General features: G+C 44.5%; 1 protein-coding gene across 1 annotated transcript in view; it reads right to left on the bottom strand.

Moving 5' to 3' along the window:
- Window positions 1–4,769: 4,769 nt before the first annotated feature.
- Window positions 4,770–26,884, bottom strand: part of LOC115081158 (extracellular calcium-sensing receptor-like) — a 44,162-nt gene continuing 22,047 nt past the window's right edge. Inside the window, exons 4-5 of the mRNA XM_029585663.1 lie at window positions 10,736–10,859; window positions 4,770–5,692 (exon numbers count right to left, since the gene is read on the bottom strand). Coding sequence (XP_029441523.1) covers window positions 4,770–5,692; window positions 10,736–10,859 — 1,047 coding nt within the window. The remainder of the gene's footprint in view (window positions 5,693–10,735; window positions 10,860–26,884) is intronic.

Raw genomic sequence — 26,884 nt, 5'->3', positions numbered from 1 at the left:
ATAAGAATTAGTACTCACCGAGCGTCGTAAAAACGTACGCGGAGGGAGACCTGTGCAGGGAAAAGTGTTTTTTGAAGTGAAAAGTTAAGTGTTTCCATGAGGTAATTAGTTAAAAAATCCTCACAGAGCTCCAACCGCTATGCTGACTGCAGAGCGGAAAAAAGAAGACTGAGGGAGACACCTGTGGCTCACAGGGATAATTGCAGGCTGGGCATGCTCAGTGCACCCAGTGTGCCAGTGTCAGTCAAAGCTTGTTGAAACTTTGACAGAAAAGTTTTCCGTACAGGGCTCCATCCTCGATGTCACCCATTTGTGAGGACTACCATCCTGCTTGTCCTGTGAGAAAAAGTAACACTTACCCCCAAAAAGGACCCTCAATAAGAGAAACAGAAAGGAGGAGAGAGAAGACTGAAAGCAAGTCCCTCCCCTTGCAGAACAGCCACAGAAGTAGCTGTCACCTGTTTTTGTGAGAGAAAATTCTCTGTCTAAAATTTAAATAATAATAAAACTTCTTTTTTTTTTTTTTTTTTTTTTAATTTTCTTGATTCCTCAGAGACAGGAAGGCCTAAACCTAATAACCTGTGCTGGGGACTAGCCAGTCCCCTGCTCACATCTGCTGGAGTCAGAAGATACTGAGGATTCTAGCTTCAGGTGTGAGGTCATATAGGACCTCCCCCCTCGAGTTTTTGTTCTGACTCCATCTGCTGGACAGGGGACATAACCCACCGTCTGGACTGATCCTGGTACGTACAGGGAACTACCAATTCACCTTTATCTACATGTTTATTAACTCCTTCAAAAAAGTGAAGAAGATTTGTGAGGCAAGACTTGCCGTGGGTAAAACCATACTGACTTTGTTCCATTAAACCGTGTCTTTCTATATGTTCTGTGATTTTGATATTTAGAAAACTTTCCACTATTCTTCCAGGCACTGAAGTCAGGCTAACTGGTCTGTAGTTTCCCATATTGTCCTTGAAGCCCTTTTTAAATTTCGGGGTTACATTAGCCACCCTCCAGTCTTTAGGTACAATGGATGATTTTAATGATAAGTTACAAATTTTTACTAATAGATCTGAAATTTCATTTTTTAGTTCCTTCAGAACCCTGGGGTGTATATCATCTGGTCCAGCTGATTTACTACTCTTCAGTTTGTCAATCAGGCCTACCACACCTTCTAGGTTCACCGTGATTTGGCTCAGTCCATCTGAATCATTACCCATGAAAACCTTCTCCGGAACGGGTATCTCCCCAACATCCTCTTCAGTAAACACCGAAGCAAAGAAATTGTTTAATCTTTACATGATGGCCTTATCTTCTCTAAGAACCCCTTTAACCCCTTGATCATCTAACAGTCCAACTGACTCCCTCTTAGGCTTTCTGCTTTGGATATTTTTAAAAAAGTTTTTATTGTGAGTTTTTGCCTCTACGGCCAACTTCTTGTCAAATTCTCTCTTAGCCTCTCTTATCAATGTCTTACATTTAACTTGCCAACATTTATGCTTTATCCTATTTTCTTCTGTTGGATCCTTCTTCCAATTTTTGAATGAAGATCTTTTGGCTAAAATAGTCTCTTTCACCTCCCCTTTTAACCATGCCAGTAATCGTTTTGCCTTCCTTCCACCTTTCTTAATGTGTGGAATACATCTGGACTGTGCTTTTAGGATGGTATTTTTTGTCAATGTCCATGCCTCTTCCACACTTTTTACCTTTGCTGCTGTTCCTTTAATTTGTTTTCTATTTTTCTAATTTTATCAAAGTTTCCCTTTTGAAAGTTTAGCACTAGAGCCATGGATTTACTTACTGTCCCCCTTCCAGTCATTAATTCAAATTTGATCATATTATAATCACAATTGCCAAGCGGCCCCAACACCATTATCTCTCTAACCAAATCTTGAGCTCCACTGAGAATTAGATCTAAAATTGCTCCCTCTCTCATTGGTTCCTGAACCAATTGCTCCATAAAACTGTCATTTTTTTCCTCCAGGATCTTTCTCTCTAGCATGTCCCGATGATACATTTACCCAGTCAATATGGGGGTAATTGAAATCCGAAAATATACAGAAGCAACCTTGCACATAAGCAAATCCACAAAGTCAATAGTGCAAGTAAGAGAGTGAAGTCCCATTCACTAATATCCGAATTTTATTAAACAGAAGTTCATGCTTTATAAATCATTCATATAATACGGCAACTCCATACGGATAACAGCAGAAAATTTAAAGTCCCCCGACACGGTCCCGTGTTTCGCGGAGGCTGCATCGGGAGGGACCAGAGAACCGTGTTATTCACATCTGCAATACAATATACAGTAGTAAGGAATAGAACAAGCACTGCCATAGGATTTATACAGACTGAATCTGTATAAATCCTATGGCAGTGCTTGTTCCATTCCTTACTACTGTATATTGTATTGCAGATGTGAATAACACGGTTCTCTGGTCCCTCCCGATGCAGCCTCCGCGAAACACGGGACCGTGTCGGGGGACTTTAAATTTTCTGCTGTTATCCGTATGGAGTTGCCGTATTATATGAATGATTTATAAAGCATGAACTTCTGTTTAATAAAATTTGGATATTAGTGAATGGGACTTCACTCTCTTACTTGCACTATTGACTTTGTGGTAATTGAAATCCCCCATTATTATTGCACTACCAATTTAGTTAGCTTCCCTAATTTCTTTTAGCATTTCACTGTTTGTCTCACTATCTTGACCAGGTGGACAGTAGTATATTCCGATCACTATACTCTTCCCCCAACACACAATGGATTTATTTTCTACCCATAAAGATTTGATTAAAGCTTACCTTATTATTGAGACAATAATTGATAGAAAAAACAAGCTCTAAAGTTCTTCCTGAGTTTTAAATAGTCTAACTCATGGTTAATGTCTAGAAGTGAGTAATACAACAGTGATGCTTGATAACTATAGGTGGATTGTTGAGTTGTCTCAAAACAAATCTCAGTAGGTGAAAAAAGTCTTAATAAACCCTGTTTGGTAAATTGCTATAACTATGAAAGAGAATAATGCATTATAATAACAGCATCATACGTTGGTTGACATTATGGTTGACATTATGGTTGACATTATGGTTGACATAACTTTTAGAAAAAGACTTAAAACCTGGCTCTTTCACCAAGCCTTCCCTGAACCACCAGTCAATTACTAGTTGGCATTCATTCCTACCCGGTCTGGCACTCTGTCTTCTCGTATAAAATGGACTCTGAGACGTTCAGGTTATAGCACTGTTTAAGTTTTTTTTTTTTTTTTTTTTTAATTTGTTCATTCTATGGTAACAACACTTTACCGGCCTTTCTTCTTTCCAGCTTGTTGTAAGCTTCCAAGTTCTCTCCCCCTGTTGATTGTAACTTTGACTTATTCCTACCTATTGTTATCTTTCGTTTACTTGAATTATTACTCTAGTTTTCCCTTTGTTAAACTGTAAACCGATCCGATATGGTTATTTACTATGAAGGTCGGTATAAAAAAAAAAAACTGTTAAAATATGTGTGGTACTTACAATGAATGCAAATGGGATACATTTACATACTTTGCAGACCCAGCATATACAGATTTGTCGCATACACATTCATTGTGGATATTTTGAAACCACAAGTGTAGGGTCACCATGACAGGTATGGCAATATTGGAAATGTGGACCCTTAGGATGAAGTGGAGTTGGCACAACAAGCAGGGAGGAGCCCTGCAAGTGCAGAGGCTGGCCGAGATAGCAGCTATTAGCCGCTGTTTTGGGGAAGTGCACGCTGGCCGGCAACTTACTTCTGCTCTGGAAGAGCAGTAAGTATACGTACCGCGGTATAAAAGAATCTATAAATAAATAAATAAATAAATAAATAAAATAAAAAATGTAGGGAAAGGAAGGTTAGATTTAGGGCGTGGGGAGGATAGGGGAAGAAATAGGAAGTGTAGGTAGGGGGTTAGGGAACTGGGGAAGGTCCGATTGCATCGCTGCATGTGTTTAATGAAAATTGCCCCCCCCCCCCGCATGCATCGCCCACACATGCACACGCAGATTTTAAAATCCGGCACGCATGAGCACGTGGTTATCCGATTTTATAACATGCTCATCCATGTGCTCGCTCTAGGAACCGCACACACATGGACGCATACGCTCTGCTTTGAAAATCTACCCCATAGAGAGGAGGAGGAGATGGGTACTGGGAGGGTAGCTCAGCCCTGATGTTCCCCCAGCATCCTGCTGCATCGAGGAGAGGATGGCTGGAGCAGCGCGGCATGGCTTCCTCCCGTGCTGTCAGAATGAAGCCATGCGGGGGCAATCAGAAGCAGCCGGGGTGATGCGGCATTGGAAGACCATGCGGCCAGGGCTAGCCGACAGGTGCAGGCCACGGGCCACTGAATGAGCTTGCGGGCCATCGAGTGTAACAGGTAAATCCCTGTTTACAGAATGAGAGAGAGAGAAAATGGCTGTGAAAATGGATGAAGTGAACGTAAGGATGTAGTCTGGGTCACACAAACTTTGGATAGCGATTTATCTGTCAGACATTCCACCATGCTTTATAAATTTTAAGGGAAGTGTTTACAATCTCTGGTAGCACCAGATTGGCAGAGATGATATTATTTCTACGTTCCAATGTTCAATTTCACAGAGGAGATTTTTTTTTTTATATCAGCTATGAGCAAAGTTCTTTTTCAATTTACTAGTGCTACTGCTACAAGAAAACGTATTTTCAAAAAAAAGATTACATCATGTGAACTGAGATATTTATTAATCAATATGCTACAATGAAATTACTTTGATTTCTTGAGGCTCCCTGGGGCTTTTCCCATTAGGAATTCCTTGGTGTTCATGTCTGGTCTGATTAGGATGATATAACATTTGGGGAAGAATATACAACCCAACAACCCAGCACTGGAGGACAAAATTGCAAATATTTCCACAGCCACTGTGTATTTCCCTGTTGTGCTTAGAAAAGCAGGAATGAAAGAAAGCCAGACGGCAATGAATATAAGCATGCTGAAGGTGATGAACTTAGCCTCATTAAAGCTGTCTGGTAACCTTCTAGATAAAAACGCTACAATGAAGCTTATAGTAGACAACAAGCCCATGTATCCCAGCATGCACCAGAATGCAGTCAATGACCCTTCATTGCATTCAAGGACTATCTTTCCCATCTGGGATTTCATGTTCATTTGGTAAAATGGGGGAGCCACGACCAGCCAAATGATACAGATGAGGACCTGGATCAGGCTGCAGGTTAATACCAGGGCATTGGACAGTCGTGGTCCCACCAATAACTTTAGGTTGCTGGTTGGCTTGGTGGCATTGAAGGCTATGACCACCATGATGGTCTTGGCAAGCAGGCAAGAGATGCAGATGGCGAATACAATTCCAAATGTCATCTGTTGCACCGTGCATGTCATTGTTGTGGGGTGGCCTATGAATACTAATGAGCATCCGAAGGACAGGATGAGGGCTAATAACAGGAGGTAGCTGAGTTCACGGTTGTTTGCTTTCACAACTGGTGTGTTGCGATTCTGGATGAAGATAACAAGGATAGTGGCTGGCATCAGGGCACCAAGCACAGAGATAACTGCCAGGACCATGCCCAAGGGTTCTAGATAGGACAGAAATTCAATGGTCTTCTTCTGGCATCCATCTTGTCTCATGGTCGGCCATTGGTCTTCAGGGCACTTCATACACTCCTTGGCATCTGTGGGAAGAAGCAATTCCAGGTCTGGCTATGATGAGAATAATCATAATGTGAGTATCATTCATCTTTAGATATTCTATATCTTTTCCCATCTTCTTTGTATCTATCGTCTTGTTGAATTATAAGATATATCTATGTAGCCTGATTGTGGAGGCATTATTATTGTGTTTATAATTTGTTCTGATTGTGTTGAAGTTGTAGTTTTCCCCTGTAACTTGCTTGTGGAGGCTTTCTATTTTGAATCCTGCCTTCAGTATTCATTTACAAATTGAAAAGTAATTTGTAAATCAATAAATTAGTTTAAACTTTGGCAAATTAAAAAAGGCTTATTGTCCAGGCTGTTGAAATCCATTCAATAAAGTCTAAATGGACACATTGTCCCTTGAACATGATACTTCTTACCATAGCACTTCATGTAAATAAGGTTTGCAATATTTGTTCCCTCACTAGTCTCATGAAAGGCAGAATTCTTTCAAATGTGTTATTTTCTATTCAACCATCCAAAAGAACTGAGATAATTAATATTATCTGCTGACACCCACTGAAACTTCAACAGGTAATAAATACGAATGAATCCAGTAGTTGTGTCTATCCCCCCTGTCTGACCCTTAAACTCATTCCCTGTCTCACCACATATGTTCAAGTCTGCTGATGTCCTCTCTCATTTAGTCTACAGACGCCTTTACTCTATCAGTCATTAGGGATGTGCAGAGGGATGCCATATGTTGCATTTGGGATTCGGATTCATCGGGGGGCGGATACGTTGCATTCGGCCATATGGTGCCCCGATCCGTTAATACGTCCATTTCGATTCGTTCCCCCACTAAAATTAAATTAACTACAACCCCCCACCCTCCTGACCCCCCTGAAGACTTACCAAAACTCCCTGGTGGTCCAGCGGGGGGTCCGGGAGCCATCCCCTGCACTCACACCATCGGTGCTGGTTTCAAAATGGCGCCAATAGCCTTTGACCTACTATGTCACAGGGTCTACCGGTGCCATTGGTCAGCCCCTGTCACATGGCCATCGGTGCCATCTTGTGCTCCTACCATGTGACAGGGTCTGACCAATGGCACCAGTAGCTCCTGTGACATAGTATGGGCAAAGGCTATCGGCACCATTTTGATTACTGGCATCCGACGGCTGGAATGCAGGAGGTCGCTCCTGGACCCCCGCTGGACTTTTGGCAAGTCTTGTGGGGGTCAGGAGGGTCCCCCAAGACATGCCAAAAGTCCCTGGTGGTCCAGCGGGGGTCCGGGAGTGACCTCCTGCACTCGGACCGTCGGCTGCCAGTAATCAAAATTGTGCCGATAGCCTTTGCCCATACTATGTCACAGGGGCTACCGGTGCCATTGGTCAGCCCCTGTCTCATGGTAGGAGCACAAGATGGTGCCGATGGCAATGTGACAGGGGCTGACCAATGGCACCGGTAGACCCTGCGACATAGTAGGTCAAAGGCTATCGGCGCCATTTTGAAACCAGCACCGAGGGTGTGAGTGCAGGGGATGGCTCCCGGACCCCCCACTGGACCACCAGGGAGTTTTGGTAAGTCTTGGGGGGGGGGGGGGGGGGTCAGGAGGGTGAGGGGTTTGTTTAAATTGGTTTCTTTAGGCGGCCAAATAATTCGGTGAAGATTCGTGTATTCGTGGGGAATCGCGATATGTTTTGCTTCCCCACGAATACAACGAATATGGCCATATCCGTTGCGGATTGCCAATATATAGGGACCGAATGTACACCCCTATCAGTCATTGCCACTGTGTTTTCTGTTGCAATGCTGTCCGCGGGCATAGCCGCGAGGAGGCTCTTACCTCTCTTGTGGCATGACCGCAGCCCCGTCCATCCTCGCGGCCTGGAGGCCGCAGCTATATTCCACTGCTGCTCGCTCTCCTTGCAGCAGGGGTCACCGATGCTGCCCTGTGCAGCTGAAGCTGCTGCCCTTCAGCCTTCGTGGCAGGAGGCCGCTGCTGGTGCTCGCAGTCCGGAGACCACCCACGTTCCGCTGCTGCATGGTGGGCCTTGCCGCCGTGCCTCCATGCCACCCGGAGGCCGCTGACATTCTTTGTTTTCTTTTGCAGTGTGGGCCACCCTGAAGCTCCTCTTCACGGCCTGGAGACCACTGACGTCATCTCCTCCTCTGCGTGGGGAGCCTCTGCCGGCAGTCTTCTCTCTTCGCAGCAGTTGCCGCCTCTGATGCCTCGGGCCTGCTTCTCTTGCTTCCATTTCCTCTTCTCAGCATGATTGCTGTCCCTGGTCCTGCCTCCTTCCTTAGGCGTGGGGCCATGGCTCTTCACAGGATTTAAAGGGCCAGTCCTCCTGGCTCCGCCTCATGATGTCATCAAGGTGTTTCATCTTCAGCCCTACAAAAGGGCTCAGCCTTCAGTTAGTCTTTGCCTTCACAAGGAGTTGGTCATGGAGTCGGACCTCACCTGGATCTTCAGTTTTAGTTCTTCATTTCAGGAGTCCTCTGTGATCCTTCTTCACTTCTTCAAGGCACTCTGTTCTTCATTGGTTCTCTTTGTCTTTGTCCATGGTTCTTGAACCTCTGTCGTCTTCTTCTATCCATGTTCTGGTCTCTCGTCAGATCCCATCCTCTTGTCTTCAGATGTCCCGGTGTCTCCATGTCTTCAGATGTCCCGATGTCTCCATGTCTTCAGATGTCCTGATGTCACCATGTCTCCAACTGTCTTCCTGTCTTCAGGCTTCCTGACGTCTCCCTATCTCCGGATGTGCTGATGTTTCCTTGTCTTCGGATGTCCAGACGTCCCAGTCTTCTAATGTCTTCGTCGTCATGTTCCAGTTGTCCCTGTGGTCCTCCTCTATAGAAGTCCCCTGATGTCCAGATGCCATTGATCTCCTGATGTCCCGAGGTACTGGTGTCCATTCATATCCGATGTCCTACATTCCAACCCTGATGTTCCAAGTCTAGCTTCTGATGTCCTTTGTCAGGCTCCAATTTTGAAGTACCATCAGTCCTTAAGTTACAGGTTCAGCTTGCTCACCCTGGACCTCGTCTTTAGCTGACCTTCCTGGGAGTAAACAACAAAAGAGTAGATGCCCAAGAACGTCTTTGCCAATTCTTTAATAGATTGAGACGTATAAAATAAGTTAAAATTGCCCGACTCAGGCCAAGTTTCGCCACATACCAGTGGCTGCCTCAGGGGCTTAAATTTGAACACACTGAAAAATTTGCAATGGAATTCAAATTGCCATCCGCAGTATGGACATATCTTATGTGTAATGGGTAATGCTTAACTATCTGTCGGTTCCTATTCACTGATGGTTCCGCATACGTCTTCTACAGATCAACTCGAATCGTCTCCCCTCTTGTCAGTGCAAAGAGCACTGGGAGTAAATCCATTTCTATCCGGTATCTGAGATTGGTGGCTGGAGCCCTCTTCCAGCAGGATCTGTTGTTGAGCACTGCCCAGATTCCTCATAGTTCCTAAGCCTCTGTCTTCATCTGAGTATCCTGAGTCCTTATCCTCGTCTGAGTCTTCCCCAGTTCCAAATCCTCATCGGAGTATCTGGAATCCTCGCCTGACTCTCTGAATCCACTTCTGATCTCCACCTACATCTTGCATCTGAGTTTCAAGTCACCTCACGTCTTCGTCTCGTCTGAGCTCCCAAGTACCAAGCGTCCTCGTCTTGTCTGAGTCTTCAAGAGTCCTGTCTTGTCTGAATCCCAAGCTCCACCTGTCTTCATTTCATCTGAGCCTCCGAGTTACCTCATATTCTTCAAGCCACCAGCCTAGTCCAAGGCCGAGGACCCATCTTACTACAAGCTCCAGTACCATCGTTTGTCCTCAACCTCTGTCCATCCTGCCTCATCTGCCGCTACATAGTGGCAGGTCCAAAAGGGCTATCGAGTGGCCGGAGGGCTACCTCAGAGACCAGCATTGCGTTACTGGTTCTCTACCGGTGTTTGAAGGTTCGGCAGAGGTTAGGGCAGTGGTCAGCCTGCTCCTCCCATGCTGGGGCACATCTTGACTGCTGCGGTGCTTCCACAGAGCTCCTCTCTGCAGTTGCGTCGTGATCCAAGGGCACACATACCCCCGGAATCGGGAGCGCTCCCTCCCACAGATTCCAACATTTTCCAGGGATGTGTAGGTTTGCATAGTATGCGCATCAGATGATGACGATCACTCCCTTCTGGCTATTCGTGTATCCAAATCATAGCCCTCCAAAAGACAGATAACACCATACTTAATGGCACCGGTTAGAATGTACTATAGTACGCTTACTCCAAACTTACTTATGTGCCTACGTGTAAACCGTTGCGATGGTATATAACTTAGTGACGGTATAGAAAAGACTTTAAATAAATAAATAAATAAATACATATGATAGATATAGATTGTTACCTTCTAGTCCTTCATAGGTCTCTTCTTGAAGGTATCACACCATTAATTACTTAGGATCTACAAACCACTGAAGTACTTCAACTCAAGAAAACATCACAGGAGATATAAGTATGTTTTAGTGCATTCAAACATTCACTAAGATGGTGTAAACTTTATTTTTTAGGCAAGCTTTTGGTGATGAAAAGGGATTCATTTCCTGTTTGTAACTAAGGAATAACACCTTCCTGCAGTCTTCCTTTTAACTTCGGGGTTTGTAGACATGGTTACTTTTGACAATGTTGTCTATGCTTCTACTAAGTTGGTGCTTGAACTAACTTAGGCCAAAGTTTGGTATGTGATACAATCTTTCCATTTATTGAAAGCAGTTAGAAGTTATCTTTTTCTTTTTATTATGTATGTTTCTTGTATCCCATTGAGTATGTTGGATTGCAAATGTAAATGTTTTTTTTAAATAAATAAATAAAACACAAGGCAGTTCTTCACTAGAAAATCTACTTTTTAAGATTCTAATAAATATGCTGGAACATGTTGGTCATAATCATTTGTTCGGAACTGTAACTGCATACCCTGCAATGCTTTTGTCCATTAAACTGACCTAGACAGAACCACTGTATCCTCTAATACCAACCTTCCATCCTTCTAAATATGCTCACTACTGAGTGGATGTCATAGCACTCACCGGTTTGGTTACTAAACTCTTCTTTGGAGCATGGGATGCAGTCAAAGCAGCAGGCAGGTTGCCCTTCTAGAATGGCCTTCCGGAACCCAGGACCACAGCTCTCACTGCAGACAGAGACAGGAGCCTTAATGGAGAGAAATGTGGAGGGGAACAGAGCAAATTTGTCTATTAATAATGGACCAAGAGGCTCTTTATTTCAGATAAGAGTAGTGTATAAGGTAAGACACACACTGGAAAGGGTGAAAATAAAAAGACTGGAAAAGTGATCTGAGGGGATGGAAGCAGTTGAGAATAGGGCTACTAAAATGATAAAAGGCCTGAAACAGAAACTCCGAAAAGAGGATCTTAAGGCACACAAAATGAATTTGCTGTAGGAAAGAGGGGAATGTGAAGATATGATAGAAACATCAAATATGTGTCAGGCTTCAATAGTACAGTGTGGTGAAATCTTGCATAGAAAAATAACTTCAAGTTTAATGCCCCCCTTTGTGTGTGGCAACCCTCCCTCTTTCAGTGGCTGAGTATGACAATTTGATGTTTTAGGTACTCAGGTACCAAAGAGTGGGGATCAGTTAAGAGGAATACTCTCCTCCCAGTCAGGGCACCTAACCAGGACTAAAGGGTTAAAATCCACCTGTACATCTCTCAGGGGTAGAGGGGGATGGGAGACATTTAAGAGGAAGTAATCGAATGAGAACACAAGTGTTGTGCAAATAATATTTAACATTTAATGCGTTAGAGTCAATTATTATTTTTTTGTTATTTTTTTATATTTATACTTTATTAAGATTTTAAACAAAATACATTGTAAAAATCAAAGAACACATTTTGTATGCCAGGAAATCATTTAACCACTTTTTTTAACATTATCAAATTTCATCAAAAGTCCTAGTCCACATCATGGGAGGATATTTATCGAGGCAAAATGAAAACATAAAGAAATCTGTAAATATAAATTTACTAATCCTGGAGATACTTTTTTTTATTTTGCAGCCTATACCTCAATCTCTTTCGTTATCTTCCAGAAAGGATTCCAGGTGGGAAGGATCCTGGATAATAAATTTATTCTTTTGGAGAACAACCACACGTTTGCAAAGGAATTTTAAAAAGAACGTTGCTCCACGAGTCAAAACTCTTGGCTTCAAAATCATAAACTGTTTTCTCCTTAATTGCAAGCTCTGTGACATGGCAGGAAATATCTGGACCCTTTGTCCACAGAACAGGAAGTCCTTATTCTTAAAGTACTTCTGCATTATGAAACTTTTATCTGTTTTCTCTGCAAAAAGTAACCAAGAGAGTTGCTCTTTGGGGGATGTCAACCACAGAGGACTCCAAAAAGGAAGTTAAGTTAGGGGATTCCTGCTGGACCAGGTCCATTCCGTACTCACCCACCTGGCTCCTTAATCTGGAGTTTGACGCATAATACATTTTTTATACGCTCTTATCATCTATCATCGGAATTGACAAAACATCTAACAAACATTTTTTTAACAACTCGTTGCAGATAGTATTCTGGTAACAGGAACATTTAAAAATCTTAAATTCCTGACCCTATGTTCATTTTCCAGATTCTCCAACTGCCTATGGATCCCAAACTATCCTTAATCTAAGAGCTGCTAACAGCCTGTAAAGTCGAAACTTGTGCTGTTGTTGTTTTACCCAACTCTTCTAATTGTCTTAATCGATTAGTATGTGTTTCTATTACATTTTTAATTTCTATAGATGTTTTGTTACTCTGAATTATAGAATTAGACATAACTTTCTGAAGTTCAGTAATAGCCCTCCACATATCACCCAGAGTTATGTTTTGGGGGTCTATGGGCTCTGGAACTGAAATCTGAAGTCCAGGGTCCACCGAAGTCCCCAATTCTTCTACTTCCCCACTATCTGTGGGTTGTGAAATATCAATATTAGTTGTTTCCACAACTATTTGTATCATACTTTGGGGTATGTGGCCAGGTAATTTCATTAGAAATTGAGGTTGCTGCTCTTGGCTGGGACTTTCAGAGGCTCCAGAAGAAAAAGATATATCGGGTATTGAGTTGCGGACTGATTGACTTACCCGCCTCATAACATGAGAATCCATGGGACCCCTAACTGCTTGAACAGCCGGAGATGATATCCAAAGTTTAGTTTTCCTTTTTCTACCCATATAGATTCGAAAAGGAAAAAAGGAAAATTTTTACCAAGGGTTGCACCCCTTTGGCGCATGGCTTTGGCTGCGCGCCGCACCTCCCCCAAATTTATTCAGCGTTTCGACCCTGGTTGATGATGTCACCAGGGAGGGCGTGGCTTCAGGTCAGTCCCAATGTTACAGGCTTCCAGATGGTAAGAAAAAAGCCTCAGACTCTGTCCCTTATAGCCTTTCCTCTCCTCTCCACAGAGAGGTTTCTCCAGCTGAGGTCCTCCGAGAGTCAATTATTAATGAATCTTTCAAATAAATTATGTGTTTTACAAAAGTACTTCTGTTTTTTCTTTCTTTCAGCAAACTATACTTTTTTCTAATCACATTTAGTGTATATAGAAGAAAAAAATTCTATAACTTTCTTACATGGAGCAAAGAACTCCAGAGCCCAGGGTTATGCTAAGAAACACAGTCAAGTAAGTGTCTTTCTTTGCAATTGTAACTTTTGTTTCTTGTGTTTTCTTTCTCTTTTATGTTTCTTTAGATCATGTGTGAATAAGTACTCCTCCTTCAGAAGTATTTCTGGGTAAGCATCTTTGCTTTTTATACTTTCATTGTTCTTTCTTTTCTGTTGTGTTGTCTCTTGTCTCTAATAAACAGGCTCATGAGGGACTTTGTCAAATGCCTTCTAAAAATCAAAATACACTACATCTATCAGTTCATCTTTATCCATATTTATATTATCCAAGAAAATGAAGATCTGTGAGGCAAGACTTCCCTTGGGTAAATCCATTTTTTAAGATGGCGCCGGCCATCCATTGCTCCTACCATGTGACAGAGGCTGGCCAATGGCACCGATAGCCCCTGCCACATGGTAATGGCAAAGGGCTACCGGCACCATTTTGTTTACTGGCAACCGACGGCCCAAGAGCGTGAGATTGCTCCCGGGACCCCTGCTGGAACACCAGGGTTTTAGGCAAGTTTTTTGGGGGGTTGGGAGGGTGGGAGATTGTAAATAATTATATCTGAAGGGTTGGGGAGGGGGGGGGGTTTGGTTCGGGACAGCTGAAAAAAAATTGGCCTGAACTGCGGGAAACGAAATTTCCCGTGGTGGGCCGATAACGAAGGCTGAACCAAAAGGTTCAGCCAATTCACATCTCTATTATTTATTGGTAGGATTCTCAGCCATGGCCACCCATGGCTGGGCCTCCTTACCTGCCCCAGGAGGTGGCCAGTCCTGGCTCTCCCCCTCGCTGCGGCCAAGCGCTGAGCCCCGTTGGTGCGGCCTGCCCATTCAGCGCGACATGATGCTGGCTCGGGCTCGGCATCCGCCCCTTTAGGCGTGCGCACCATCGCCGGTGATTTAAAGGACCCATGATGGGAAACTTCGCCGCAGCCCGAGGAGATGACATCACCCACGGCGGATATATATACCCGGCCCTGACTCCAGCACTTTGTCTCAGCAACAGATCCTGCTCTGCTTTTAGAGTGCGTAGTCTGCATTTTTCCTGATCCTGTGTTTCAGCCTAGCCTTCTGATCCTGTGTTCCTGTCCTGACTCCTGATCCTGAATTCCGGTCCTGACACCTGATCCTGCATTCCTGCCTCAGTCTCTGTTCCTGCTCTATCCTTTGGACTGACTTCCTGGTTTTGGACCTCTGCCTGGTAATCCGACTCTGCTTGATCTCTGCTTGCCTGACCCCCACCTGATATTCCAAGTTCGCTTGACCTCCACCGGCCATGACCTCCAGCCTATTTCCTTGTCTTTGCCTTTCTGCTGTGCGTCCTGACCTTTAGCCTGCTCCTGGTTATGACTGTCTGCCGACTACCTCGACATCTGCTTGCCCAATGCCGCTTATCCTTCTCATCTGGATTCCATGACGTGAGAGACCCGCACCTAAAATAAATCCTGCCAGCCCCGGCACCCAAAGGTTCAACCTGCGGGGAATGTGGGCTGATAAAGGTGAAGCTCCAGTTGGGTCTTCTCAGCCTGCACCACCTCCCAACTACGAGGACCGCTAGGGGCCCTCTTCTGGTGGCAGCATCAACCTCGTCTCGACTCAAGGGTCCACATATGCAACATTTATGCCTTGTGATTATGATCTTTAGAATAGTTTCCACTATTTTTCCTGGCACTGAAGTCAAGCTTACTAATCTATAGTTTCCTGGAACACCCCTAGAGTTCTTTTAAAATATTGGTGTTGCATTGACCACCCTCCAGTCCTCAGGTACAACGGATGATTTTAATGATAGGTTACACATTTTAACTAATTGATCTGAAATTTCATTTTTGAGTTAGATTAGAAACCTAGGGTGCATACCATCTGTTTCAGGTGATTTGCTACTCTTTAGTTTGTCAGTCTGACCTACTACGTCTTCCAGGTTCACAATGATTTGGTTCAGTTCATCTGACTCATCACCCTTGAAATCCATCTCCGGAACTGGTATCTCCCCAACATCCTCATTAGTAAACATAGAAGCAAAGAATTTAATTAGTCTTTCTGCAATGGCCTTATCTTCCCTAAGAGGCCCTTTAACCCCTTGGTCAACTAAAGTTTTAACCAACTCCCTCACAGGTTTCCTGCTTTGGATATATTTTTAGAAGTTTTTATTATGAGTTTTTGCCTTTACAGCCAACTTAATTTAAAATTCTCTCTTAACCTGTCTTATCAATGTTTTACACTTAACTTGACAAAGTGTATATTTTCTCCTGTTTTCTTCAGGTGGATCCTGTTGCGCTGGAGGTAGACCCTTGGCCTGGTGCAGGATTGGTATGGCCCTGTGGTCAGACCCAGAGAGCACCTGCCACCAGGAGGCGGAGCACAGAAGGAGACATAGGTTAGCTGGAGCTTTGCCGATAACAATACGGGGTTTCCGCAGGTTGAGCCCTTGGGTACCTGGACTTCCTGGACTTAGGTGGGCCTCACAGGATCTCCTGGAGAGGTAGCGGAGGGGTGTGCCCACTATGAGCAAGAGTTTGCGGCTGATGCAGAGTGGATGGACCAGACCCGAACTGGAAGCTCTGGAGACCTCAGGGTGGTAACAGTTCAAGAAGGAATCCCGGGCAAGGCAGGCAGCGCCCGCAGTTCTAGACAGATAAAGGCCTGGATTCCAAGCAGGTTGGATTCCAAGCAGGTTGGTCTGATAGTCACAGTAGTCCAGAAGAGAGTGTCTGAGTGAAGCGCAAGGGTCAGAGCCAGAGTATCTGTCCAGAACTGGTCAGCCAAAGCAGAGGTCAATACCAAGGTCAGTCTGAGCGTAGTCAAGGCAAGCGAGGGTCAGTTCCAGGAGGCAGACAAGAGAATGGTCAGGCAGGCAGAGGTCAGTACCAAAGGTCAGTCCAGAGAGGTACTACCTGGGTTGGGATGCAGGAACACACGGAGACTCAGGAACTGGGAGATGCTAGAACAAGGAGACGCTGGAACAAGGGGATGCTGGAACAAACAGGGCATAACATGTATGATGTGTAATAACAATTTGTCCTCAGGCAAGTAATGAAAGCAAAAAAAAAAGAACATTCCGTGAATGAAGGGCACACAACTGTCATTGTCATAATTGTCTGTATGTGTGATATGTTTAAGGACTATAATGTAAATTGTAACCAATTTTAATAATGTAATAGTGACGTTGTTGTATACTGTCTGTTTTATTTGATGTATCTTATTATTTTAAATAATTGTTAACTAATGTAAACCGATATGACGGTCTCCAAATACCTGTATAAAAAAGCTTTTAAATAAAATAAATAAATAAATAATAAGGAGACGCTGGAACAAGGAACACTGGAACAAGGGTTAGGCAAACTAAGAACACCACGGTGTCGACCCGATTGCCAAGGCGAGGTCCTGGGGACAGGGCCTCGCTATTTATAGTGCAGCTAAGTGATGTCATCGGCCTGCGCCGCGGAGCTTGTTCCCACCCTTGGCCCTTTAAAGGGCCAGGTGATCCGCGCGCACTAGGGAGAAGGGCTGGAGAGGACACTGCGCCCCGGCGTGGAGCTAGGCCCGAACCGGAGGGTCTGGGAGACGCCGTCGCGGAGCACCATGAACAGGAGGTACTTGCAGTGGCAGCAAGAGAGGACAGCCTGGGTCCCGTTATCACAGGAACAAGGTGAGCAGGCCCGGGTGCAGGCCTAGTGTGGACAGTACCCCCCTTCTAGGCCTCCCCCTTACTGGCCTGGGTCTTTCAGGGTGGTCTCGGTGGAAGTCCTGGAACAGAGAATTATCGAGAATGTGGTGGGAGGACTCCCAAGAGTTTTCCTCTGGTCTGAAGCACTCCCACGATAGAAGCTACTCCCAATGGCCTCGTCGACGCAGGACATCCAGTACCTCTTTAACTTTCAATGTGTTTTCAGGCTCCGCCGAATGTTGCGTAGGAGGTGGAGGTTTTTGAGAAGGCCAAGATAAGACCAAGGGTTTAAGAAGTGACATGTGGAACATGTTATGAATGCCCATGGACGCAGAAAGTTGGAGTTGGTAGGTGACTGCTCCTATGCATTGAAGGATTGGAAACGGACCAATACATTTGGGGGCTAGCCATTGGGATGGCAATTGTAGCCAGATGTGCTTAGTACTAAGCCAGACTTTCTGTCCAGGCCAGAATAGAGGTGTGGTACGACGATGGGTATCTGTGAAGTGTTTGGCCCTGTCAGCCGCGTGGCAGAGTCTTTCCTTTACTTGGTTTCAGAGTCAGCATATAGTTTGTGCTATAGAATGGGCTGCAGGTGAGGGTACACTGAGTGGAACCGGCAGGGGTAGGCATGGTTGACGGCCAAAGACTACCACAAAATGTGAAACTTCCATGGCAGAGGCGATATAGGTGTTATGGGATAGTTCTGCCCATGGCAGGAGGTCAGCACAGTTATATTGCTAGTCGTTGACATATGATCTCAGGAAGGTTTTCAAAGAGTGGTTAGTCCTTTCGGCTTGGCCATTTGCTTGCGGGTGATAGGCTGATGTTAAATTCAACGTAATATTGAACTTTTTTCAGAGAGACCTCCAATATTTAGCAGCAAATTGAGGCCCACGATCAGAGACATTTTCTTGTGGTAGTCCATGTAAACGAAATACATGGGTTAGGAAGAGTCGAGCTAGCTCTGGAGCCAATGGAAGCCCATGTAAGGGGACAAAGTGACTGATAAGAGCAGAGACTGCAGTTGGAAAGTTGGTTCGTGAGATAAACTGTTTAAAGTCATGTTGTTCTTGTACTGCTGATATACATTTGTTGTTCGCTGGAGGAAACAACATCACTCCTTTCACTCATGATTGGAGTGAATGAGCCCCTGAGGCAGCGGCTTTTGAGCTGCGAAACTCGGCCTGAGTCGGGCATTTTTATGAATACGTCTCTGCATGAATAAAATTTTGAAAACGTTCGAGGCATCTATTTTGTTTTGTTTACCTGACGGCTATCATAGATCGCCTACTTCTCTGTTTTCTTAGGGGACAAAGTGGGCCATTTTTGAGAAGCGGTCAATGATGACCCAGATTAATGTTTTTTTTTTTTGAAGGAGGCAGATCCACAATGAAATCTGTGGAGAGACTTGACCAGGGCTCGCTGGGCACAGGAAGTGGTTGGAGAAGCCCCCATGGATGGCCAGTCGGGGGTTTTTGCTGTGCGCATACCAGACAGGAGTCTACATATTCACGGGAGTCCTTTATCATACTAGGCCACCAATAGTGCCTTTGGAGCATCTCGAGAGTCTGGGCTCAGCTGGGGTGGCCGGCCAGCTTGGAGTCGGTAGCCCAACGGAGCACGTGCTCACGGAGGTGGCGAGGGACCACCGTCTTTCTGGCTGGTACCATAGTGGTGACTGCAATAGATATGTCAGCTGGATCAATAATGTGCCTGGGAATCTCGGGTGTATCTTCTGGCTCGACGGAGTGAGAGAGCACATCCGCATGGAGATTCTTCGTCACTGGGTGATAATGGAGCTCGAAATTGAATCGCTCGAAGTACAGGGCCCAGCGGGCTTGTCTTGGGTTAGGTAACTGGGCCTCCTTTAGGTGTTCCAGATTTTTATGGTCAGTAAATATTGTGAATTTGTGTTGCGCCCCTTCAAGCCAGGGACGCCATTCCTGGAGGGCGAGTTTCACTGCTAGGAATTCACGGTCCCCAATGGTATAATTTTGTTCCTTGGAGGAAAATTTATGCGAATAGAAGGAACACGGTACTTGGTCAAGTATTGGCTCAAGACCGCTCCTGCTCCAATGGCGGACACGTTGACTTTGACGATGAAAGGGTGGTTAGGGTCTGGGTAACATAGACAAGGGCTAGTATAGAAGGCCTCCTTTAAGGTGTAGAAAGCTGATTGGGCCTTGGGACTCCACACTCGAAGGTCACATCCCTTCCTAGTTATGGCAGTGAGTGGAGCGGCCAGAGTGGAGTAATTGGCGATGAAGTTTTGATAGTAATTTGTGAATCCGAGGAATCTTTGTGGGCTTGGAGGCCCAATGGTTGAGGCCAATCTCGAATATCCTGGAGTTTGTCGGGGTCCATGGTGAAGCCACAGTTGGAGATGATGTGGCATAAGATATGCTTGCAAAACTGGACTACTGCAACTCCCTGCTACTCGGCCTCCCGGCCTCCACCATCAGGCCACTCCAGATCCTCCAAAACTCCATGGCCAGAATTATAACAAATACTCGCAAGACGGAACACATCACCCCTATTTTAAAGGAACTGCACTGGCTACCTATCGCCTTCCGATCTCAATACAAAGCCTTGGCCATTCTTCACTGCTCACTACACAAATTCAATCACACCTGGCTCAAAGAAATGCCCCACTTCCGCACATCAAACCGCCCCACAAGAAGTACCCATGCTGGCACCCTACACACCCCTTTCCTCAAGGTTGCGCATCTGTCACTCACCAGAGAAAGGGCTATCTCCATAGCTGGTACCTCCCTCTGGAACTCCCTCCCCGCCCCCCTCCGTTTAGAGCCGTCTATCACCAAATTCAAAAAAGGAGTCAAAACTTGGCTCTTCAAGCAAGCCTACCCCGATACAAACATAACATAGACCTTTAGCCTAAACAGTTCTCTTTACTGATCCCCGACAGCCAGCCCCCCCCCCCCCCCCCTCCGCACCGTTCCACCTCCAGCACCTCCCCACCTCTCCTTTCCCTGTTTCTCTGGTATGCTACTTTCCCTTCCCTGAATCCAGTTTGGTACTCCACGACCCGCAAATTCTTAGTTAAGATATCAGTGTATCGACTGTATAAAGTTCTCTCTACCCCCACATCTCTGCCCCTTTTGCTCTCCTAGCCCTGCAAATATCTGTTGTATAATACCCCTGTGTATTTATTTCCATTTTTGAATTACCTCCTTGTTACGTTTTGACTACGATTTGGTTTTTTTGTTCTTTGTATTTCCTTTTATCAGTTCAATGTAAGCCGGCATGATGTGCCTTACGAATGTCGGCATAGAAAAAGCCTTTAAATAAATAAATAAGAATGGGAGATTGGGCTGTTTAAAAATACACTTCTCCAATTTAGCATAGAGATGGTCTTTGAGAAGTTGGAGGACTGTTTGAACATGGGAGCAATGAGACTTCAGGTCCTTGAAAAAGATTAGTATATCGTCTAGATATACTTCGACGAATGAGTACAAAAGGTCCTGGAAAATCTCGTTCATCAGCCGCTGGAAGACTGCAGGAGTGTTGTAAAGTCCGAAGGGCATTACTACATACTCGTAGTGACCGTCTCTTGTGTTGAATGAAGGTGGTTTTCCAGATGTCTTCCGGTTGAATGCGTATTAGGTTATATGCTCCCCGGAGATCCAATTTGGTAAAAATTTGAGCATCTTGTAGGCGGTCGAACAGCTCACTAATCAGTGGTAGTGGGTACCGGTCCTTATGGGTTACTGCTTTGAAACCTCTGTAGTCTATGCAGGGTCTTAGGCTCCCATCTTTTTTTTCACAATGAAGAACCCGGCGCCTGCCGGAGAATTAGAGGTTCTGATGAACACTTTGGCAAAGTTTTCCTTGATGTATGTTGACATCGCTTGGGTTTCTGGGAGTGAAAGGGGATAGGTTCTGCCCTTTGGAGGCATGGTTCCAGGTAGGAGTTCTATGGGGCAGTTAAACTCTCAGAATGGAGCCAGGATATCGGTGTTTTGGTTAGTGAACACATCTTTGAATTCCAAATATGGGGCAGGTAACCCAAGAAGGGTTGTAGAGCTTAGAACTGTCACAGATGGAGACACTTGCCGTAAACAGTGGGTTTGACATCGAGGACCCCACTGGGTGAGTTGCAGGGATTGCCAGTTGAAGTGGGGCACATGTAACTGGAGCCAAGGAAGTCCAAGGACTACGGGGTGTGTTGATCGTTTCAAGATCAGGAGGGAGATATCCTAGTCATGGAGTGTCCCAACGGTGAGGCGAATAGCCATGGTATGGTGAGTGATATGATTGGGAAGATGTTCTCCTTGAATTGAGGTGATACAGAGTGGTATCACCAGAGGCTGGACTAGTATCTGAAGAAACTGTCGATCTTTTCTATAATAAAGTTTCCACTCGCCCCAGTGTCCACGAGGGTGGTGGAGGTGAATGAATGTGACTTCGTAAGGAGGGAGATAGGCAGCAACAGATGAGGGCGAGACTGTAGCGCCCAAGCTCGGGACCCCCGCCAGGCTCAGGCTTTGGAGTTTCCCGGACGCACAGGGCATGTTTGGAGAAGGTGTCCAGAACCAGCACAATATAGACAGAGGCCTGATTTTTTGCATCCTCTGGGGTCAGGCGGCCGCAATTAAGTTGCATAGGCTCCTCAGGTGGTTGAGGAGCCACTGGTAAGGCCTTCAACTGAGGACTCGCCGGATGGGGCGATCGTAAGGCAGGAGGTCGAAGGACCCTTACCTCCTGATGCCGTTGTCGAAGGCGGTAGTCGATTGAACCGACCAAGGAGATCAAGTCTTCCAGAGATATGGGGATCTTGCGAGTGGCCAGTTCATCCTTAAGGGCAGGAGACACTCCCTCAAGGTATAGTGCCCGCAGGCAGTCTTCTTGCCAACCTAGCTCAGTAGCTAGAGTTCTAAACTCCAAGAAATATTCAACAAGCAAGTGCAAGCCTTGATGGAGGTGGAGTAGGTGGTGGCCAGCGACCGCCTGTTGACCTGGGTCCTTGAAGGTGCATCGAAAGACAGAGATGAACTGAGGAAGCTGGTGAAGGATTGCATCAGAACGCTCCCAGAGTGAGAAAGCCCATGCCAGGGCCTTCCCCTCAAGACGCGAGAGGATGAATGTGATTTTAGTTGCCTCATCAGGAAATAACGAGGGTTGCAGTAAGAACTGCATATAACATTGGTTTATGAAACCTCAACAGAGGCGTGGATCCCCATTGAAACAGGGTGGAGCTGGGAGGGCCAGAGGTGCCTGTGAGGGCAAGGTGTGGGCAAGATCCTCTGGGTTGGACATGTTGGATTCCTCCAATTGAAAATGCATCTTTTCCACGGAGGAAGCCAACGCTTCTATGACCTATTGTTGCTCTCGGACACGAGTTGCCAGACCAGGGATGGCCTGCCAGGCTTAAATGTTTGAAGGATTTTTTTTGGTTAAAATAGCCTTATTCACCTCACCTTTTAACCATGCCAGTAATCATTTTGTCTTCTTTCCACCTTTCTTAATGCTTGGCATACATCTGTATTGCACTTCTAAGATTAAATTTTTAAACAATATCTATACCTGTTGTACACATTTAACATTTGTAGCTGCATCTTTCAGTTTTTCCTATTTTCCTCATTTTATCAAAGTTCTTCTTTTGAAAATTTGGTATTAGAGCAGTAAGTTTACATATTGCCACCTTCCAGTCATTAGTACAAATTTGATCATGTTATGATCACTATTGCCAAGTTGCCGCACCACCGTTACCTCTCTCACCAAATCCTGAATTAAATTTAAGATGGCTCCCTCTCTCATTGGTTCCTGAACCAATTTCTCCATGAAGCAATCATTTATTACATCCAGGAACCTTATGTCTCTAGCATGTCCTGATTTTACATTTAGCCAGTCAATATTGGGGTAATTTAAATCTGTAAAGTTTGTTGTTTGAAGTTAGTGGAGTTGCCGCATAACAATGTGATAATACAATAAAACTTTTGATGAACTTCTTTGGAATTACTACATTCACTTGCACTGTTTTGTGGATATTACTTGCTTAAGTGCAGGTCTTGCTCTTGTTGCTGTTTGTAATTTAAATCTCCCATTATTACTGCACTGACAAATTGGTTAGCTTCCCTGATTTCTCTTAGCATTTCATCATCTGTCTGATCATTTTGGCCAGGTGGACAGCAGATTACTCCAATCACTATACTCTTTCCCAAAATAGATGAGATTTCTACCCATATAGATTCTACTGAGAATTTAGTCTCTTGTATGATCTTTATCCTGTTGGACACTATACCCTCCCAAACATAAAGTGCCACACTCCCATCAAGATGATCCTCCCTATCATTGCAATAAAGTTTCTACCCTGATATAGCACTGTCCCATTGTGGTCCTGTGCACATGCTGGAGGGATTTCTCTTGGTGGAAGTGTTTATTGCATTGTGAAATCTACATTGTGGCTAAGTATTTTTGCTTATTGATTTGAAGTTGTGTAGAAAGCTTCTGTGATTATTTCCTGTCCGTGTTTTAATTTTCTTTATAGTCTGTTTCATTTCTTTATAGTAAGATATTATTCTAGTAAATTATTTTGCTGTTTGCTGCATAAAGTTAGAAAAGAAAAAAAAAAACCCAAACAAAACTTTCCAGCTTTTAAACTGGTAAAATCTCTCTATTTTGGGGTTAGCTGGCAAAAATAATCTGTTCAAACTAAAAATTGGGGCATAAAGACTGTTTTTTAAAAGAATTGACCAAAAAAGCAAAGACAACTGTCCAGAAGTGCCCTGCTTTACCCAGCTTGTCCCAGGCTAAAATGTTTGACTCCCTCCCACCCTCCCCCTCTACCCACCCACCCCTGGGGCTTGTTTTCTAATAAAGACTGCCTAAATTACCATTGGCAGCGGAATAAATCAGTACATTGGTTACAGTCATGGAAATATAAATCACAAATTACCAAGATGAGGACTATCCAATGTAACTGCTGTGGAGCCTTTATTCTGAGGGAAACTTAGAGCTTGCCCAATTTGTGCACAACTCTCTTCCTTGAAAATGGAGCTGACTGAGATTAAAGATCAATTAGCTTCAATTAAAAGTATTACACCCACATTGCATTACTCAGAAAATAATTCCCCAATATCACAAATAAACCAGGAGCAAAGAAAAGGAGATTCATTAGGCTCAGGTAGGACCCACAGTCACCCATTCTTGACAGATGAGCAGCCACTCAAACAGGTCATTAAGAAATTCTTTAAAATCCAGGAATACAGTGGGCTCTGGTAGAATTATACCTGTGATGAGGAGACACACAATGTACCAAATGCAAAAAGAACAAAAAGCCTTCTCTATATTAAAAACTGAAGAAGTTCTTGAGAAAAGCATTGCAGTATTACCAGAAAAGAGAGAGAAAACACAATGCATGCAGTATTTCAAGATCCATAACCAAAAGAAAGATCTAATTGAGATGGATAACTCTGTCAACAGTGGCACAACTACAAAAAGAAATAGTGAAGTGAATAACAAATCTCAACTAATATCTCATAAGGAGTCCAGGAAATGCAATAACCTTAAAGAGAGTACCTGGAAGGCTATGACCACAAATGCTCATAGTTTGGGAAATAAAATCCCAGATCTGCAGGCCCTAATGGCTGAGGCAGAATTGGACATTGTTGCTATCACAGAAACATGGTTCACAGAATCTCATGAATGGGATACAACAATACCAGGCTACAACTTGTTAAGGAAGGACAGAGAGGATAGAAAAAGGGGAGGTGTGGCTCTTTATGTCAGAAACAACATCCAAGCATCTGAGCTACAAGGAAGTTGGGGTAATGAAGAAGCTCTATGGGTCGACCTAAAAAAAGATGACGGAGCGTCCATTTATATTGGAGTGGTTTACAGGCCTCCAAACCAAAATGAAGAGCTGGACAGAGATCTGGTTGAAGACATCCATAAGATAGGTAAGAAGGGAGAAGTGGTGATCGTGGGTGACTTTAATATGCCAGATGTAGACTGGAAAATCCCATCTGCAGAAACTAAAAATAGTAGAGCGATAGTGGATGCCATGCAAGTATCTTTGTTCAAACAAATGGTGTTGGAAACCACGAGAGAAGGAGCTATACTCGACTTAGTGCTCACTAATGCAGATAATGTCTCAGATGTCCAGGTGGGCGCCCACCTCAGCAGCAGTGATCATCAAACGGTATGGTTTAATATCACTAAAAGAATAGGGAAAAGAACCACAAAGACCCGAGTTTTACAGTTCAAAAACACAGACTTTGAGGAAATGGGGAACTACCTGGAGGAAGAACTTAAAGGATGGGAGAACGAGAGAGATGTGGATCAGCAGTGGACCAATCTAAAAGGAGCAATCACCAAGGCAACTGCTCTATATGTTAGAAATGTAAAGAAAAGCAAAAGAAAATTGAAACCTATCTGGTTCTCAAAGGAGGTGGCTGACAAAATTAAAGCTAAAAGAACAGCATTCAAGAAATATAAAGGATCCCAAAGGGAGGAGCACAAAGAAGAATATTTGTATCAACTGAGGGAGACAAATAAATTAATCAAGTTGGCAAAAAGTCAAGCGGAAGAGAGGATTGCCAAGGAGATAAAAAATGGTGACAAAACATTTTTCAGATACATCAGCGAAAAGAGAAAGGTCCAAAGTGGTATAGTGAAATTGAAAGGTGGTAATGATCAATGTGTGGAGAGAGACGAAGAAATGGCAGAAATATTAAACGAATACTTCAGCTCTGTGTTCACTAAAGAAGACCCTGGAGAAGGACCATGTCTACACAACAAGAAACTGGAGGGAAGTGGAATAGATGAAAATCCTTTTACAGTAGAAAATGTGTGGGAAGAGCTAAAGAACCTGAAAGTGGACAAAGCCATGGGGCCTGATGGGATTCATCCAAGGATATTGAGGGAGCTCAGAGATATTCTGGCGGGTCCGATGTGTGACCTGTTCAATAGATCCCTAGAAACGGGAGTGGTGCCGAGTGATTGGAGAAGAGCGGTGGTGGTCCCGCTTCACAAGAGTGGGAACAGGGAGGAGGCTGGCAACTACAGACCAGTTAGCCTCACTTCGGTGGTGGGAAAAGTAATGGAGTCACTGCTGAAAGAGAGAATAGTGAACTATCTACAGTCTGGAGAATTGATGGACCAGAGGCAGCATGGATTCACCAGGGAAAGATCATGTCAGACAAATCTGATTGACTTTTTTGACTGGGTAACCAAGGAATTGGATCAAGGAAGAGCACTCAATATCATATACTTGGATTTCAGCAAAGCTTTTGATACGGTTCCGCACAGGAGACTGGTGAATAAAACGAGAAGCTTGGGAGTGAGTGCCGAGGTGGTGACCTGGATTGCAAATTGGTTGACGGACAGAAGACAATGTGTGATGGTAAATGGAACCTTCTCTGAAGAGAGAGCGGTTTTAAGTGGTGTACCGCAAGGATCGGTGTTGGGACCGGTCCTGTTCAATATCTTTGTGAGCGACATTGCGGACGGGATAGAAGGTAAGGTTTGTCTTTTTGCGGATGACACTAAGATCTGCAACAGAGTGGACACGCCGGAAGGAGTGGAGAGAATGAGATGGGATCTAAGGAAACTGGAAGAGTGGTCGAAGATATGGCAGCTGAGATTCAATGCCAAGAAGTGCAAAGTCATGCATATGGGGAGTGGAAATCCAAATGAACTGTATTCGATGGGGGGGGAAAGACTGATGTGCACGGAGCAGGAGAGGGACCTTGGGGTGATAGTGTCTAATGATATGAAGTCTGCGAAACAATGCGACAAGGCGATAGCAAAAGCCAGAAGAATGCTGGGCTGCATAGAGAGAGGAATATCGAGTAAGAAAAGGGAAGTGATTATTCCCTTGTACAGGTCCTTGGTGAGGCCTCACCTGGAGTACTGTGTTCAGTTCTGGAGACC

Source organism: Rhinatrema bivittatum, chromosome 19, assembly GCF_901001135.1.
Source record: "Rhinatrema bivittatum chromosome 19, aRhiBiv1.1, whole genome shotgun sequence".
In the NCBI taxonomy this organism is placed as follows: domain Eukaryota; kingdom Metazoa; phylum Chordata; class Amphibia; order Gymnophiona; family Rhinatrematidae; genus Rhinatrema; species Rhinatrema bivittatum.
Note: the sequence above shows the minus strand (reverse complement) of the source record. Positions and strands in the feature narration are given on the sequence as shown.